The sequence below is a fragment of the Ostrinia furnacalis genome, unplaced genomic scaffold, assembly GCF_004193835.3.
Source record: "Ostrinia furnacalis isolate ACB-3 unplaced genomic scaffold, ASM419383v2 OfSCF2049, whole genome shotgun sequence".
Taxonomy (NCBI): Eukaryota; Metazoa; Arthropoda; class Insecta; order Lepidoptera; family Crambidae; genus Ostrinia; species Ostrinia furnacalis.
Window position 1 is genome coordinate 1,198,648 of NW_021132288.1, and position 13,288 is coordinate 1,211,935.

A 13,288-nucleotide genomic window follows, 5' to 3' on the forward strand; every position below is an offset into this window, starting at 1 on the left:
TAAAAAAAATAGATTGTGTTAGAATTTTAAACTCAATCGCTTTCGATCGGAACTTCAAAATTTTGTAACATTTTTCCAAGCTCGTTAAAGTTATCTCAGTATTTACTGATCTTAAATGTAAATTGAGAGTTATTTAAATAGAACCAGTTTGCGTAGGTCCATCCGAAGTTGTGTAAATTGGAATCTTGTTTGCTTAATTATGAACGTGTCTGTTACGTACGGGTTTATTGACCAAATGACCATAAATAAAATAAGTGTACGGGCAACATCACTTCAAGTTAAACTGTAGTATCTTACGCCGTTGTAATAAGATTTTTTTTGCGACAAAAACGTTAAGGCCGATGTTCCTTCCTCTGTACATGTAAGTATTGACTAATAAAGATATTCAATCACTAATTTTTAAGTGACCCCTACGAAAACAAAATTCTTGATAATATGTGTTACCACAGGGGTCACTTAAAAATTAAGGATTGATGGTGAAAACGGGCATTAATTAGGCTTCGATCGAGTATCTTATTTTCTTAAAAAAATAAAGTACTGACGACAGCATATCGCTTCTATTACTACTACAAAAAAGTTATAATATTTACCTGGATGTGCCCTGTTGTTATTTGTAGGACAAGACATTCGCTTAGGTAATAACATAGTTTTTTACGACTAAAACCTAGCTTTTAAATCGAAACCGGAATCCGTTTTTTGTGAGTCACAAAAAATCGCGGAGATACAGTTCCAATAAACTGGCTTCAAATGATGCAATATTGTCGAAATAAGATACAGTAACTTAAAAGTGAAGTGCTTACTGCTTATGTAGATAGTACAAGAACGTCATCTAAATATCTATGCATTTATATTTATTGCACAACTATATTTTATAATTTTTTTTCATTAACCGCATGTTTTTCTTAAATAAAGAAAGATGAATCTTGTTCAATGTTAAGCTTCATATATGTAGTGTATTGAGTTACCGATAGATGGCGCTGTCTGTAGGTTGAATCGCGGTATGTAAGTTTTAGACGGCCCCTACATATACTCAAATTTGGTTCGGAATAAATGAGACTTGCCACTGGAATCTTGGTTTTATTCAAGTTACTACCTGTGGGCTTTTTGGGACTTGTACATGGTCCTTCGGTATTGCCGGTTAAGGGCGATATTCTGAAGTAGTACTAGTGCAGTGTCCATTGCGGCGCCGAAGAGGTTGCGGATTGTTGCCTATGGTGCTTGGCGGTTGTTGGAGCAGCACAAGGTGGCGGCGAGCTGTTTTGGCGTACTACGTCAGAGTCGAGGAGGGAACCTCCTCTGACGTCACCACTCGGACCTCATCGTCGGCTGCAGGGGGGAGCACCCCCGCGGATAAAATAAGTACTGATTGTATGCTTAAATAAGTAAATCAAATACTACTCGTATTACTCTGCTATCTATTTTTATCTTTACTGTATCTTGTTCCAACCTTTTAACTATTTATTTGTTATTATTTTAAGGACTCCGTCCATGGCGGGCGGAATGTTCAATGTTAAGCTTCATATATGTAGTGTATTGAGTTACCGATAGATGGCGCTGTCTGTAGGTTGAATCGCGGTATGTAAGTTTTAGACGGCCCCTACATATACTCAAATTTGGTTCGGAATAAATGAGACTTGCCACTGGAATCTTGGTTTTATTCAAGTTACTACCTGTGGGCTTTTTGGGACTTGTACAAATCTCCTTTCATGTGTGTGGAAGTATTTAAATTTTTTCGTGAAGGTTTTCGTGATACGAAATGCAATTTATTTTTGGACCATGAAGTTGAATTCAAGCCTGCAATGTCAACAAACAGCCAAACCACTTAAACAAAAGAATGTTTGATTTCTCTGTTTACATTACTAGGTAATTGAACCCAGAACTTTTAGAAGGATAAACTAAAATTATCAAGGACTAGCTGACCCGGCGAACTTCGTACCGCCTTAGCGTAGAGATTTTCTTAATATTTTTTTCCGTAAGAACCATCCTTGGACTTCCACAAACATTTAAAAAAAAGAATTATCGAAATCGGTTCAGCCGTTCACACGTGATGCCGTGACAACGCGAAACGGGTTTCATTTTTATATATATAGATAAGAAAAATTGTAATAAGGATAAGGTGTCTTCTCAAAATAAAAATAAATCGGTCAAAAACGAGATATTCTCGATTCTTGGAACTGAATCGAATAAGAATTTTGAATAACATTTTCCTTATTCCTTGAATCGTTAAAGTCGAGGAAAATATCGCACGAATATAATTTCTTACACGATGTTTGATTTATGAGTTACCTAATAAGATAATGTATATCGATTTAGCAATCAAAGTTAATGCTTAAGTAAATTGATTCATTAAAATATTATATTATAGTTCAGTAAAAACCCGTTTGGAAAATGCATTTGAATGTACAGATTCTTAATAAATATTAGCAATAAATGATTAGTATTTTAGTAAATGCGTAATTTATAATTTACCCAAATAAGAAAATAAATTATTTAGAACATTCTAGAGAGATTAGAAATAGTAATAAGACCAGACCAAATAATGAATGTACAGGTAAATACCCTCTTGACATTCAGAGGACAGAGGTGAAAACATTACGTTTGGCAAAACTAAAGAAAAACTATTAATGGAATAAGATATGGTTGACCTTTTTGGGTCTTAAAACAAGATACAAAAACGTCATGCATATTTCGCACTCTTTATTGCGCCAAATTAGTTTGGAGTAAAAACTTTAACCGTAACTATAACTATGACCGGTGCTTTTTGGAGTTTGACATTTGTTAAAGTTCAAGTAAGAATATGCAACCCAGCCTTAGTGATCTGTTATTTTGTATTATCCGTCCTTTAGCGCAATGATCTCAATGACGAAATCTTAATGTATCTTTGTTTGATGGGCCACTTTGCAACCGTTACATGATTGCAGCGTTGCAGACCGTTGCATAACCGTTTCAGCTGAAATATTCACGGACAAAGCTAAATTCAATTCCGCTCTCTTGTGTCGCAAGGTCGGAGAGGTCGAGAATTATCTAGAACTTGTCATTTTTAAACCGTACACAAACAATTATTCGCAAGACTTGGATGTAGCGGTCACAGTTAGCAATTAATTTGACATTTGGCGAGAGGAAGGTATAGCTCTGTGATACAGCTATACATTAAAGTGAAGATAAACTAGTTGCATTCTATTTGAAAGATTTTGGGAATAACACACAAAACATTCATCTTTCACGCACAGATTTGTTAATTTACAAATGCAGAGAAATTGAAGTCTGCCGCACGCACTGCATTTGCAATTATTTATTCCATTATGAACAATTAATTATTAATTAATTAGCAAATGCCAGATGTAAAAATTGTTTAATCAGAACGGGAAGTTTTTGTTATCATCACGTATTCGAGATTCCAATGACGCAATGCACGCTATACGAAATCACGAACTATACCGTGTTTTAATAATGCATATCGTATAAATTTATTCAGAAGAAAAACAAAACAAAGAACTGTCCCTTTGAATTTGCATCATGCATGCAATAAAGTTTTAAATAAATGAATAGAGAGAAAAGAAATTATGTGCATTATGAATTCCCTGAATCCATGTCACTATATGCATTCAGATTTTAGACTATTAGTCATCATAGATTTTTGTCGCAAAATAGCATTTATTACGACTGCATAAAATGCCAATGTTTAACTTGACGTCTTGTTATCTGTAAAATGTAGTCTAATGTTGATTGTACAAAAAATGGTTAGTAATGAAGTTATGTCTAGCACATTGGTTCCCAAACTTATTTTTGACGCGCCCCCTTTCGACCATTCAAAAAATTCCGCGCCCCTCCTCCTCCAGTCAAGATTATTTATTGGTCGTATCGAGCAGTCTGGAATGCATTCTCTCAGCGGTCGCAGGTTTTTTATACTCAAGTATACAGATGGCCCGCGCCCCCTTTAAAGGTCTTTGCGCCTCCCCTGGAGGGCGCGCCCCGCACTTTGGGAACCAATGGTCTAGCAGATAGTAGTGGACTGTCGCAAGCTGTTGCAATACTCACAAGCATTGACCAGGACTGAGGCATCCACGGTGAGGTTGAGGCTGCTCAGCGCATAGGTCCTGGTGGTCTCGTTCTTCAGGAACTGGAGTCGGATGGTGTTGAGGACGCCGTCGGAGCCAGGCCAGCCGATGAGCAGCCACTGCTGCGTGGATGACGCGTTGCAGCTGCCGTCTTGAACGGTCGCGTTGACTGGCACGTTCATCACCTCGGAACGGTAGGAGGTCACTGGAAAAATATTTTCTATTAGTATCGAGGATGGTTGAACCTAAGCTTTGAAAGGACATTTATTATTGTTATTGGTTTTTGGGCCTTCATTTGCGCCAGCTCGACCAGGTTTGATCTATTGTGGCAGCCCTTGTGTTTAGAGTTCACTGCTTAGTCCCGTTGAGTCCTTAAATTTCCAGACTCTTTGGAGCGTGATATCTGATATCTCATCTCATCTCATTGAAGGACATAGCAAGGACATTGGACCTTATAACAAGAGTACAAGTATACAAATATGGTGTAAACTAGTAAGTTGCACGTCTTCTTTCAGCAACTTAAGCATTGTTTTCTTCTGTGTGTCCATCAATTCAGATATTAGAAAATTCATAAATGCTCTTTTGATTCCAGATATTACGTAGAAACGGTATAATAAGTATGCAATGCGATATATGAAAGCACAATGTTAGATGTTAGCTTGGTATACCTACTGTTCCGCTAAATACTCTAAAAATAAATTATAACTTATCGAATTATTTTACGTCGACATAGCAAGTCTGGATGCCTATGGACATGTATGACTAATTATGGACAGTCCAATTAATTATGTTATCGAACTTGTTATGTTATGTTGACATGATCTCTCACTATCTTAAGGCCATGATTTCCCAAATTGTCGATATTTGACCGATTTTGTTTGCAGATAGCTTCTAAATGAAAAGATATTTTAGCAAACAAAAAATTGTACGAGTAAGTTAATGTCTTTAACTAGGGCGACAACTTTTCCAAAACACGATATTGCATAGTTTGTCCGATAAAAAAAAATCCCAAAGAATTACGTCGACGGCTTTTTTGTTTTACTCTCATATATTCATTTTTAACATTTTACACTTAAAATATATACTAATAGATAGGACTTTGTATTTTCTAGGTCGACAACTTTTCAAACTTTTGTTATTGCGTCTTATTTAGTTACTATGTTGAAAAAATGTGAAAAAATCGGCCATGACGGCTTGGACAATCTTAATCAGTCGCGCGGTGGCGCTTACGGAGGACGGACGCGTGTCAGTTTTATTCCTGTGACAGTTCGCGGCTTGTCAATATTTTTGACAAAATCGCCTCTGTCTGGCGGGTGGCGAGTCACAGTATAATAATATCAGTATTACTNAGGTGGTTATTTTTTTCAAATATCTGCAACTAATAGGGAATCTGTCAAAAAAAAGAAATCTGAGAAAAGTCAACCCAAAAAAAAGATAAAAAAAAAATTAAGTCACTAGGTCATGAAATTTGAAAAAATCACAAAATTAACGATAACTTCTAAACTACGAAAAATCGTAGAACATACATGGGGGTGAAATCGATAGGTCTAGTCCTCACCTATCACCTGCCTTCGGCTTGACACCTTACAAGAAACACCCTGTATAGATTGTCCGTGTGCTCAAAAAATCATTGTTAACGCACAACTTTCAGTTTGCTCGAATATTGGTATTTGGTAAATGACGTTTTCACTAGCACAAAAGAAATGTGTTAACGCATGATTCACGTTCGCTGTGCGCGTGAGTCACAGTTCTGACACTGCCGTTATTGGGTTACATTGCAATTAAATCTGCATGCGCATGGCATTTGATCGGCGCACTGCACACTGATTCTAATGCATGTTGCTGATGGGTAGGGTTAGTTTCAGAGTTATTTAATTTGCTCTCTTTAACTGCCTCTAATGGTTGATATAATAATTAGCACGTCAGCATATTATCGCCTATGAAATAAAAATGTTCAATTTAGAACAATGTGCCACAAATGGCATCGGATTTATTGCTGCCTTTTTTGTCTCTCATTGTAAACAAAAATAAAATCACAAGACTAAACGACGCACGTCATTATCAAGCAAGATTAAAATAACCATTCTGGTATAGCCGGAATAATTATAAAGCGTTAATTTGAGAAATGATGCTATCAAGAGTTGACCAGACTAGAAGTTTATCGGTCACGTAGGTATAAACTATCGCTTGGAGATAACGCCTCAAATTATTGACAGAACTTCAACATTCAAATCGTTTTTCTTCGCGTACACGTAGGTAGGAAGTGCCGCAGTCATATCGTGAGATTTTTAAATATGCTTATCGCTGCAATGAGGAATTTGTAGTTAAATACTACAGAATTAAANAAATTACACGGGGAATAAAAGTATCAAGGGGTTTTATTGATTGTATAAACTTTTGCCGCTTTATTTTTATCGACTGATGCATGTTTACGCTTTATAACGTGATAAATTATTCTGGCCAATGTTATCCGTAGTCTATAGTCCGTATCACAGAACGAAACTCAAGAATGATTCAAGGCTTTTGATTGGCCGAATCTCAATTAACAATTCACAGGCAGAATCTATTGCCCAGTTTGAATTTAGTTTTGAGCGTTTTTAGTAAGAGCCATCTGCACTTGCGATTTCACAGTGAGACGAGATCGTGTCGTGCACGCAACGAGTACCTACCAAATCTCTACTTTGAAAGGACTATGTATGTAGGGTCAACAGTTACATCATATCAGCTATCGACTATCTGTCGTCCAAAACTTAAATCATACCATCACTTTCACTAGCCTCAAAGCAAAAACGCCAAATGGGAAGCATTGTCGGTCAGATTCATCGTCAATCTTCCAACGTTCGCCTATTATCGTCTCTGAATGTACCGCGGTTGAAGATACTAATGCACTTTTCTCATTCGGCCATGACATGCCGTCGAACAAACCTAATCGAGTCGCGCTCTTACGTCATCGGGAAAATCGATTAGAGTGTTATTTTCTCATAGTTATTCTGCTTGGAGTGAATACTTGCGAAGACATTTGCAAGTTAATGATAAATTTACATATTTACTGACAGTAATAAAATACATTGTTGAGATAATTTCTACTATTATCATACAAAATGTCCTGCAAACATAATCAGATTAGCTTTTGCCCGCGACTTGGTCCGCGTAGAAATCGAAAATGGTTCTAATAGGATTAATTACGTAATTATTACCCGACTGCGCCAGAAGTAATGGTAATGATTTTTCGAGTGTAATGTATGTATGTAGAGGACGCGACCGAGCCAGGGGCGCCTATAGACGCAGTGGACCCTGAAACTCGCTCGAGTAAACAATCATGCCAGGGGCCTGTGCGCAGCGCATGTCCGTTTTAATGCAGCGGTCGGCGCAGGCGCAGCTCGACCTTGACTCAACGAGCACATCACGATCGGACAACTATACAACTAGTTTTGAAAAGACCCGTCTTTCTTGAGCAGTCAGATTGGTTGAAAAGAAATTCGTTTTGGACATACAATTCAAGCGTGTCCTGAATAAAAGGTCGAAACAGGTCATTTAAATTCACGATTCGAATCTCATGACCCAGAGAACTGCAAAATACCTTTTGAGTGATCAAATAAAAACACTAACAATACAATATTCTTATTTCGCGTTTGACTTTGTTTATAATAGAAGTCGCAGGTCCTTTGTTAGCATTTGGCCGTTGGGATTCGAGTACAATGTATCGACGACCTAGACACAGTTTAACTTTAACAAGTAAATCAAATTGTAATTTAACCAAAGCCCAGGTAATAAGGTATAAAACGGAATATCACAGACAGATTGCATGCACTGTTTGCATTTGCAAACGTCATCATTTGGAATTTATTAGCTACCCAAGTTTAAAAGTAGTGTATCATCTACGCATCTCAAAATACAGAAAATAAAAGGGTCTTGAATAAAATAATGTAGGCGGTTTTAGTTCATAGAAAGAGACCTCTTTCAGACAACCTTCAGGCAGAGGACATGTTAAGTAAGCGCTAATGAACTGTACGAGTCACGACATTAAATTCTGCCATTTTCTATGTATGTTGTGTTGTATCATTACATAGATAAAGCTATCATTACGAAGATCAGTAATGTATACCTGTTGTATCAAAAGTTGGCCTGAATTACCATATCTAACAGACATTATCACTAACATAAGCCGACTTATTTACCAACCAACTGAAGTTATTTGACAATGACAACGAACTTCCTACTTCCTTACACCAAAATATTCGTGTGCTCAAAAAAATCATTGTTTAACGCACAACTTTCAGTTTGCGAACATTGGTATTTGGTAAAATGACGTTTTCACTAGCACAAAAGAAATGTGTTAACGCATGATTCACGTTCGCTGTGCGCGTGAGTCACAGTTCTGACACTGCCGTTATTGGGTTACATTGCAATTAAATCTGTGCATGCGCATGGCATTTGATCGGCGCACTAAACACTGATTCTAATGCATGTTGTTGATGGGTATGTTATAGGGTTAGCCACCGAGTTATTGGGCTCTCTTTAACTGCCTCTAATGTATAGCATGTCAGCATATCGCCTATGAAATAAAAATGTTCAATTTAGAACAATGTGCAACAAGTTACCACAAATGGCATCGGATTTTTTCATTTTTAATAAGTTAATTTGCTGCCTTTTTTGTCTCACATTGCAAACTAAAATAAAAATCACAAGACTAAATGACCCAAGTCATTATCAAGCAATATTAAAATAACCATTCTGGTATATCCGGAATAATTAAAGAGCGGTTATTTGAGAATGATAAATATCAAGGGTTGACCAGAGGTTTATCGGTCACGTAGGTATAAACTATCGCCTGGAGATAACGCCAGAAATTATTGACAGAACTTCAACATTCAAATCGTTTTTCTTCGCGTGCACGTAGGTAGGAAGTGCCGCAGTCATATCGTGAGATTTTTAAATATGCTTATCGCTGCAATGAGGAATTTATAGTTAAATACTACCGAATTAAAGCCCTTTATCAAACAGCCATGCTCGTATTAGTTTTTCATAAGATTTTGATAGCGGGAACTGTGATAATTATAGCGATAGCATTTCGCATCGTGAAGGCTAAGTCCATTTTGTATAACGCATTAGGGGAATTCCCGTTGAACCAAAACATCAATTGATTAGAATGCAGAAAAAACAGATAGGTAGGTTCGAATGCTACGGAACAGTTTCTCATTATAAAAGTATAGGTATTTGTCAAATATAACATGTTCGATAAGCGATATTATTATGTTGTTACTTGTTGGTTACGTGGGTACCCAGTACAGCTACTTAAGCAGTTTTACACACGAATAATTAAAATCCAAAGGAAACAATACCAACGACTTTCAAGTATAGAAACTAACTACTTCGTTTGTTAACTAGTTGCACAACCGCTTATGTAAGCGGCTTACCATTCAAGAAACCAATTCAATGAAGTCGTGGACAAATAAGTTAAATAAAGTAAGTGTAATTTCCAGACGTTTGTCAACAGTTTGAGTGATTTCGGTTCTTTAAGACTTCTGGAAACTGTTCCACGATAAAAAACCTTGAAGTACTAGAAATATAAGGCTTTTGCGGTGATCATAATCTAGAGCATCTGACCATTTACTGCAACATTTCAGGTTAATTATCAAAATTCGTTAGTTTTTTCAGAAGGAAACCTTCTACTGAGCTGGTACAGCCCTGTAGTCAGACCAATCTGTCAAGTACCAGCAGAACGAATCTAAATGGAAAACAATTGCTAGCGCGATCTAGTTAGACCGTTGCGAGTAGTTTGATCAAAGTTAACTCCTCAACCGATACTAGAAAATTTTCTTATACTTTAAAGGACTGAAGGGCAATGGCAGGAACTAGTCCTGCCTGCATTTTTATCAATAAATACCGTTCGCTAGTGAGGCAGTATTGCTTATACGCCCCACACGCTAAAGTAACTAAATTATGTTGCACTTCAGTAACAGCACCATTGTAACAAGAATAGGCAGAAGTAGAACAAGCGCGTCACCGTCCACTTGTGCTTAGCTGTTTGTTTACCTATAACCGTACAATGGCGCTTTTTACTCGCCAATCGGTTAGTGGGCGTATGTGCACGGGTGACTTTTGTTACCTTGACAGTATGTCTCTCCATAGACAAGAATAAGTACAACAATGTCTTTCTTTTTCTCTTTATAATATAAAAGTGTAGTTCTAAGTCCGCCTGGCTAGCTACCACCATCTTACCTAAGTCTGTCGCCATACCAACAATGTTAACAGCATTGTTGTGTTTCGGCAGTTAGAGGTAAGATAGCCAGTTCCTCCGTGCTTGAGGATTCCAGGTGAAGCTCGCTTCCACCTTCGGCCTGAGCATCAGTTACCATCATGTCAGATACAGGCCAAGAGCTTCCTCGTTGTGGTTAAAAAAAGAGAAAGATATGCTGTCACGGTGACAAAAAGTCACCGTTCGCGCATAGCCTAAGTGGGCGTACGCGCACGGGTACCGACGACCCGTTGATCAGTAGAACCCCTCCGTCTATTTATGGCAGTCATTATACGAAGCTAGCGGTTCTGCACGTGCAGGGGATAGTAGATTACTTCAATGATATAGCCTCTATTTAACTCCTTCATGATTGTACTGATCAGTTTTTACTTATCAATACATTGAGCAGTTGGATGATAAGCTCTTAGCAAGGCTGCATTATTTATGCTACGTTTACACTGCGCGGAAATTAGCCAAGTCAAGTAAAAAAAACAGTGGAGTGGGGATGAATTATGAATGAATTTCATCCCCACTCCTCTGTTTTTTTGACTTGACTCGGCTAATTTCCACATAGTGTAAAAGCAGCATTAGATTTTTATTGATGTCTTAAAGTCCATTAAATGGTTAACTATCCTCATAACGAAGTATTTGCCCAAGGAGAAGAACCTCATGGGATCAGTTTTGCCTTTAATGTTTTTTCATTATGTAAAACATACAAGAATGCTTCTAGAATTATACATTACATAAAAATGCTTGAATTTGAAAATAATATTACATAAATAACATTGTTAATTAATACATTCATCTCTTATCAATTCCAATTGGTAATTCAATATGTTAAGAGTTTATTTATTAATTTAAAATAATTTATCAGTCTTTCTTTTATAAAGACTGACCTATTGTTTGAATATTTTGCTACACATGTGAGGACACATACACCGCATGATGAGAAATATATTTAAAAAATAATTGTGCAAATATTCAAATAACGATAATTTGGTGCAAAAGTAACTAAGAACAGAATATTGTGTCACAGTAACATTACACAACAGCATTCAAGTGTCAATAAATAATGAACAATGAAAGACCTACAGTTGAGTAACCATTTGAACTAAGTTCAGCTCAGTGTAATTAAATTATGTTATGGACCACCATCTTTATCAACAATTAAAGACACTGTAAGTTAAATGCCATATTATGAAATGAAAATAAAATTGAAAGTACAAAATTTACAACTAAGCTCAGTAACACACTCTCCACCCCCACTATATTTGGGACTATATTTGCGATATTTTATGACTTTTCTCGAAAACAACAATTGAAAACAAGATTTTGAGTATTGACTCAAAATCTTGTTTACAATTGCGCAATCGGAAAAGTTATTAGTAACATAACATTAGTAACTTCTTCTTCTTTTAACAATCTAATGAATTCTAATTAACATAAAAGCTAAATATGAAATGGCAACTCACCATTGTTATTGGTCATGCGGTAGGTGATGTTGATCTGCGCTGCGAACTGAGCCACGATGCAGGTGACGTTGGAGGTCTTGTTGGTGAGCGACCAGGTGCCCTGGTCGGGGGCGGGTAGCGGCTTGGGCGGCGTGGGCTTGGGCGGCGGCGTCGGCGCGGGCGGCTTTTGCGTCGTCGTGGTCGTGGTGCTAGTAGTAGTCGTAGTGGTTGTAGTTGTAGTAGTGCTAGTAGTGGTGTTCTTTGGGTCGGGGTCAGGCGTCGGCGCCGTCACTGTCGTCGGCTCCACAGACGACGTCTCCGGCAAGCCTTGAACGGCCTGCGAAGCCGCCAGGCTCTCGACGGTCTTCGGTGGCACATCTAACAACTCCGTTTTGGGCGCCTCATCTCCTCGCCCTAAAATGTGGGTAGAACATTAAAAAAAAGAGGGTAGTGAAACCCGGTATGAAGTCTAAATGCGTAAAAAATCGTTACAATCTTACTGCAAGAAACCAATTTAGTCAATTTGAGCTATCCCATCCCCCTCGATGCAACGCGATAAAGTAACAAAGAACCAATAATCTGTTGCGACATACATTTTTGTACAACTTACCTAGGATTGAACAACTACAAAACGCCACTAAAAGCAAATAAAACCGTAGTCCAAACATTTTAACGTATTGTCACTCAATTACAAATGCACTTAAAACAAAGATTCCTGAACAGTCGCACTAATGTGGAGCAAACAAAATCATTCGACAATAATTCGGTGCAGGAAAGAAAATGTCCACAGCGAAGCACAGACTAAATTATAAAACGTCACTCTCTCCGCTCCGCACTGTCACTGCTGTTGACAGACAGCTGAGCTGTGTTGCTACTATTAAACCTACGAAACTACTATTTACTGTTGTATAGCCCGACCAGGAACATAAAAACCCTCGCCATGTTGCGGAAAACTAATGGTACTAATTTCTTTTAATGGCAACAGTAACTGAAAACTTCATTGACATGTCACCTTGCATGTCAGTCTATTGCTGTCAAAGTGTAAACAAACTTTATTTTAAATGTGCGCAATTGATTTTGTGAGTTAAATTGCTAAAATCTTTTTATAGTCGTGAAAGAAAAGTGGTTTACAATGTGTTAAAGTATTTGTCGAAGAGAAATACTAAGGATTCAGACAATATTTTCATTGAATAATGTTTCCGACAAAGGTTGTCAAATTGACTGACATGTTTATCGTATAGTACAGTCCACTATGAAAATTAGCTGTGGTTTGTTTCAACCACCTATTTTAAAGTTTTTTGTCACTTTCTAAGTGTTGAATTTTATGGAATTGGGAAAGAAGTACCGAGTTTGAAGCGTTCATGAGCAGACATTGCAGTTGAATATTCAAGTTCTGAATTTGATTATTAATAAATAATAAAACAAATCCTACTAGCTCGATTGATGGTTTCATTTAATTCATTTAAACCAGGCTACCTATAACAATTTTGGCCAATAAAATTGATTTCCCCATTAGGGTTACAGGCAGTGGCGGATTAACG

General features: G+C 37.4%; 1 protein-coding gene across 5 annotated transcripts in view; it reads right to left on the reverse strand.

The window, feature by feature from the left end:
- LOC114354413 (lysosome-associated membrane glycoprotein 1) overlaps positions 1 to 12,578 on the reverse strand; it is a 36,331-nt gene extending 23,753 nt beyond the window's left edge. For 3 of the 5 annotated variants that reach the window (XM_028306786.1, XM_028306784.1, XM_028306783.1), the window contains exons 1-3: positions 12,358 to 12,571; positions 11,769 to 12,161; positions 4,039 to 4,263 (exon numbers count right to left, since the gene is read on the reverse strand). In XM_028306786.1, the coding sequence (XP_028162587.1) occupies positions 4,039 to 4,263; positions 11,769 to 12,161; positions 12,358 to 12,415 (676 nt within the window). In that variant the 5' untranslated portion in view covers positions 12,416 to 12,571. Of the gene's footprint in view, positions 1 to 4,038; positions 4,264 to 11,768; positions 12,162 to 12,357 lie in introns of all 5 variants that reach the window. The other 2 variants (XM_028306787.1, XM_028306788.1) reach the window with 2 other exon arrangements.
- Between the last annotated feature and the right edge of the window lie 710 nt (positions 12,579 to 13,288).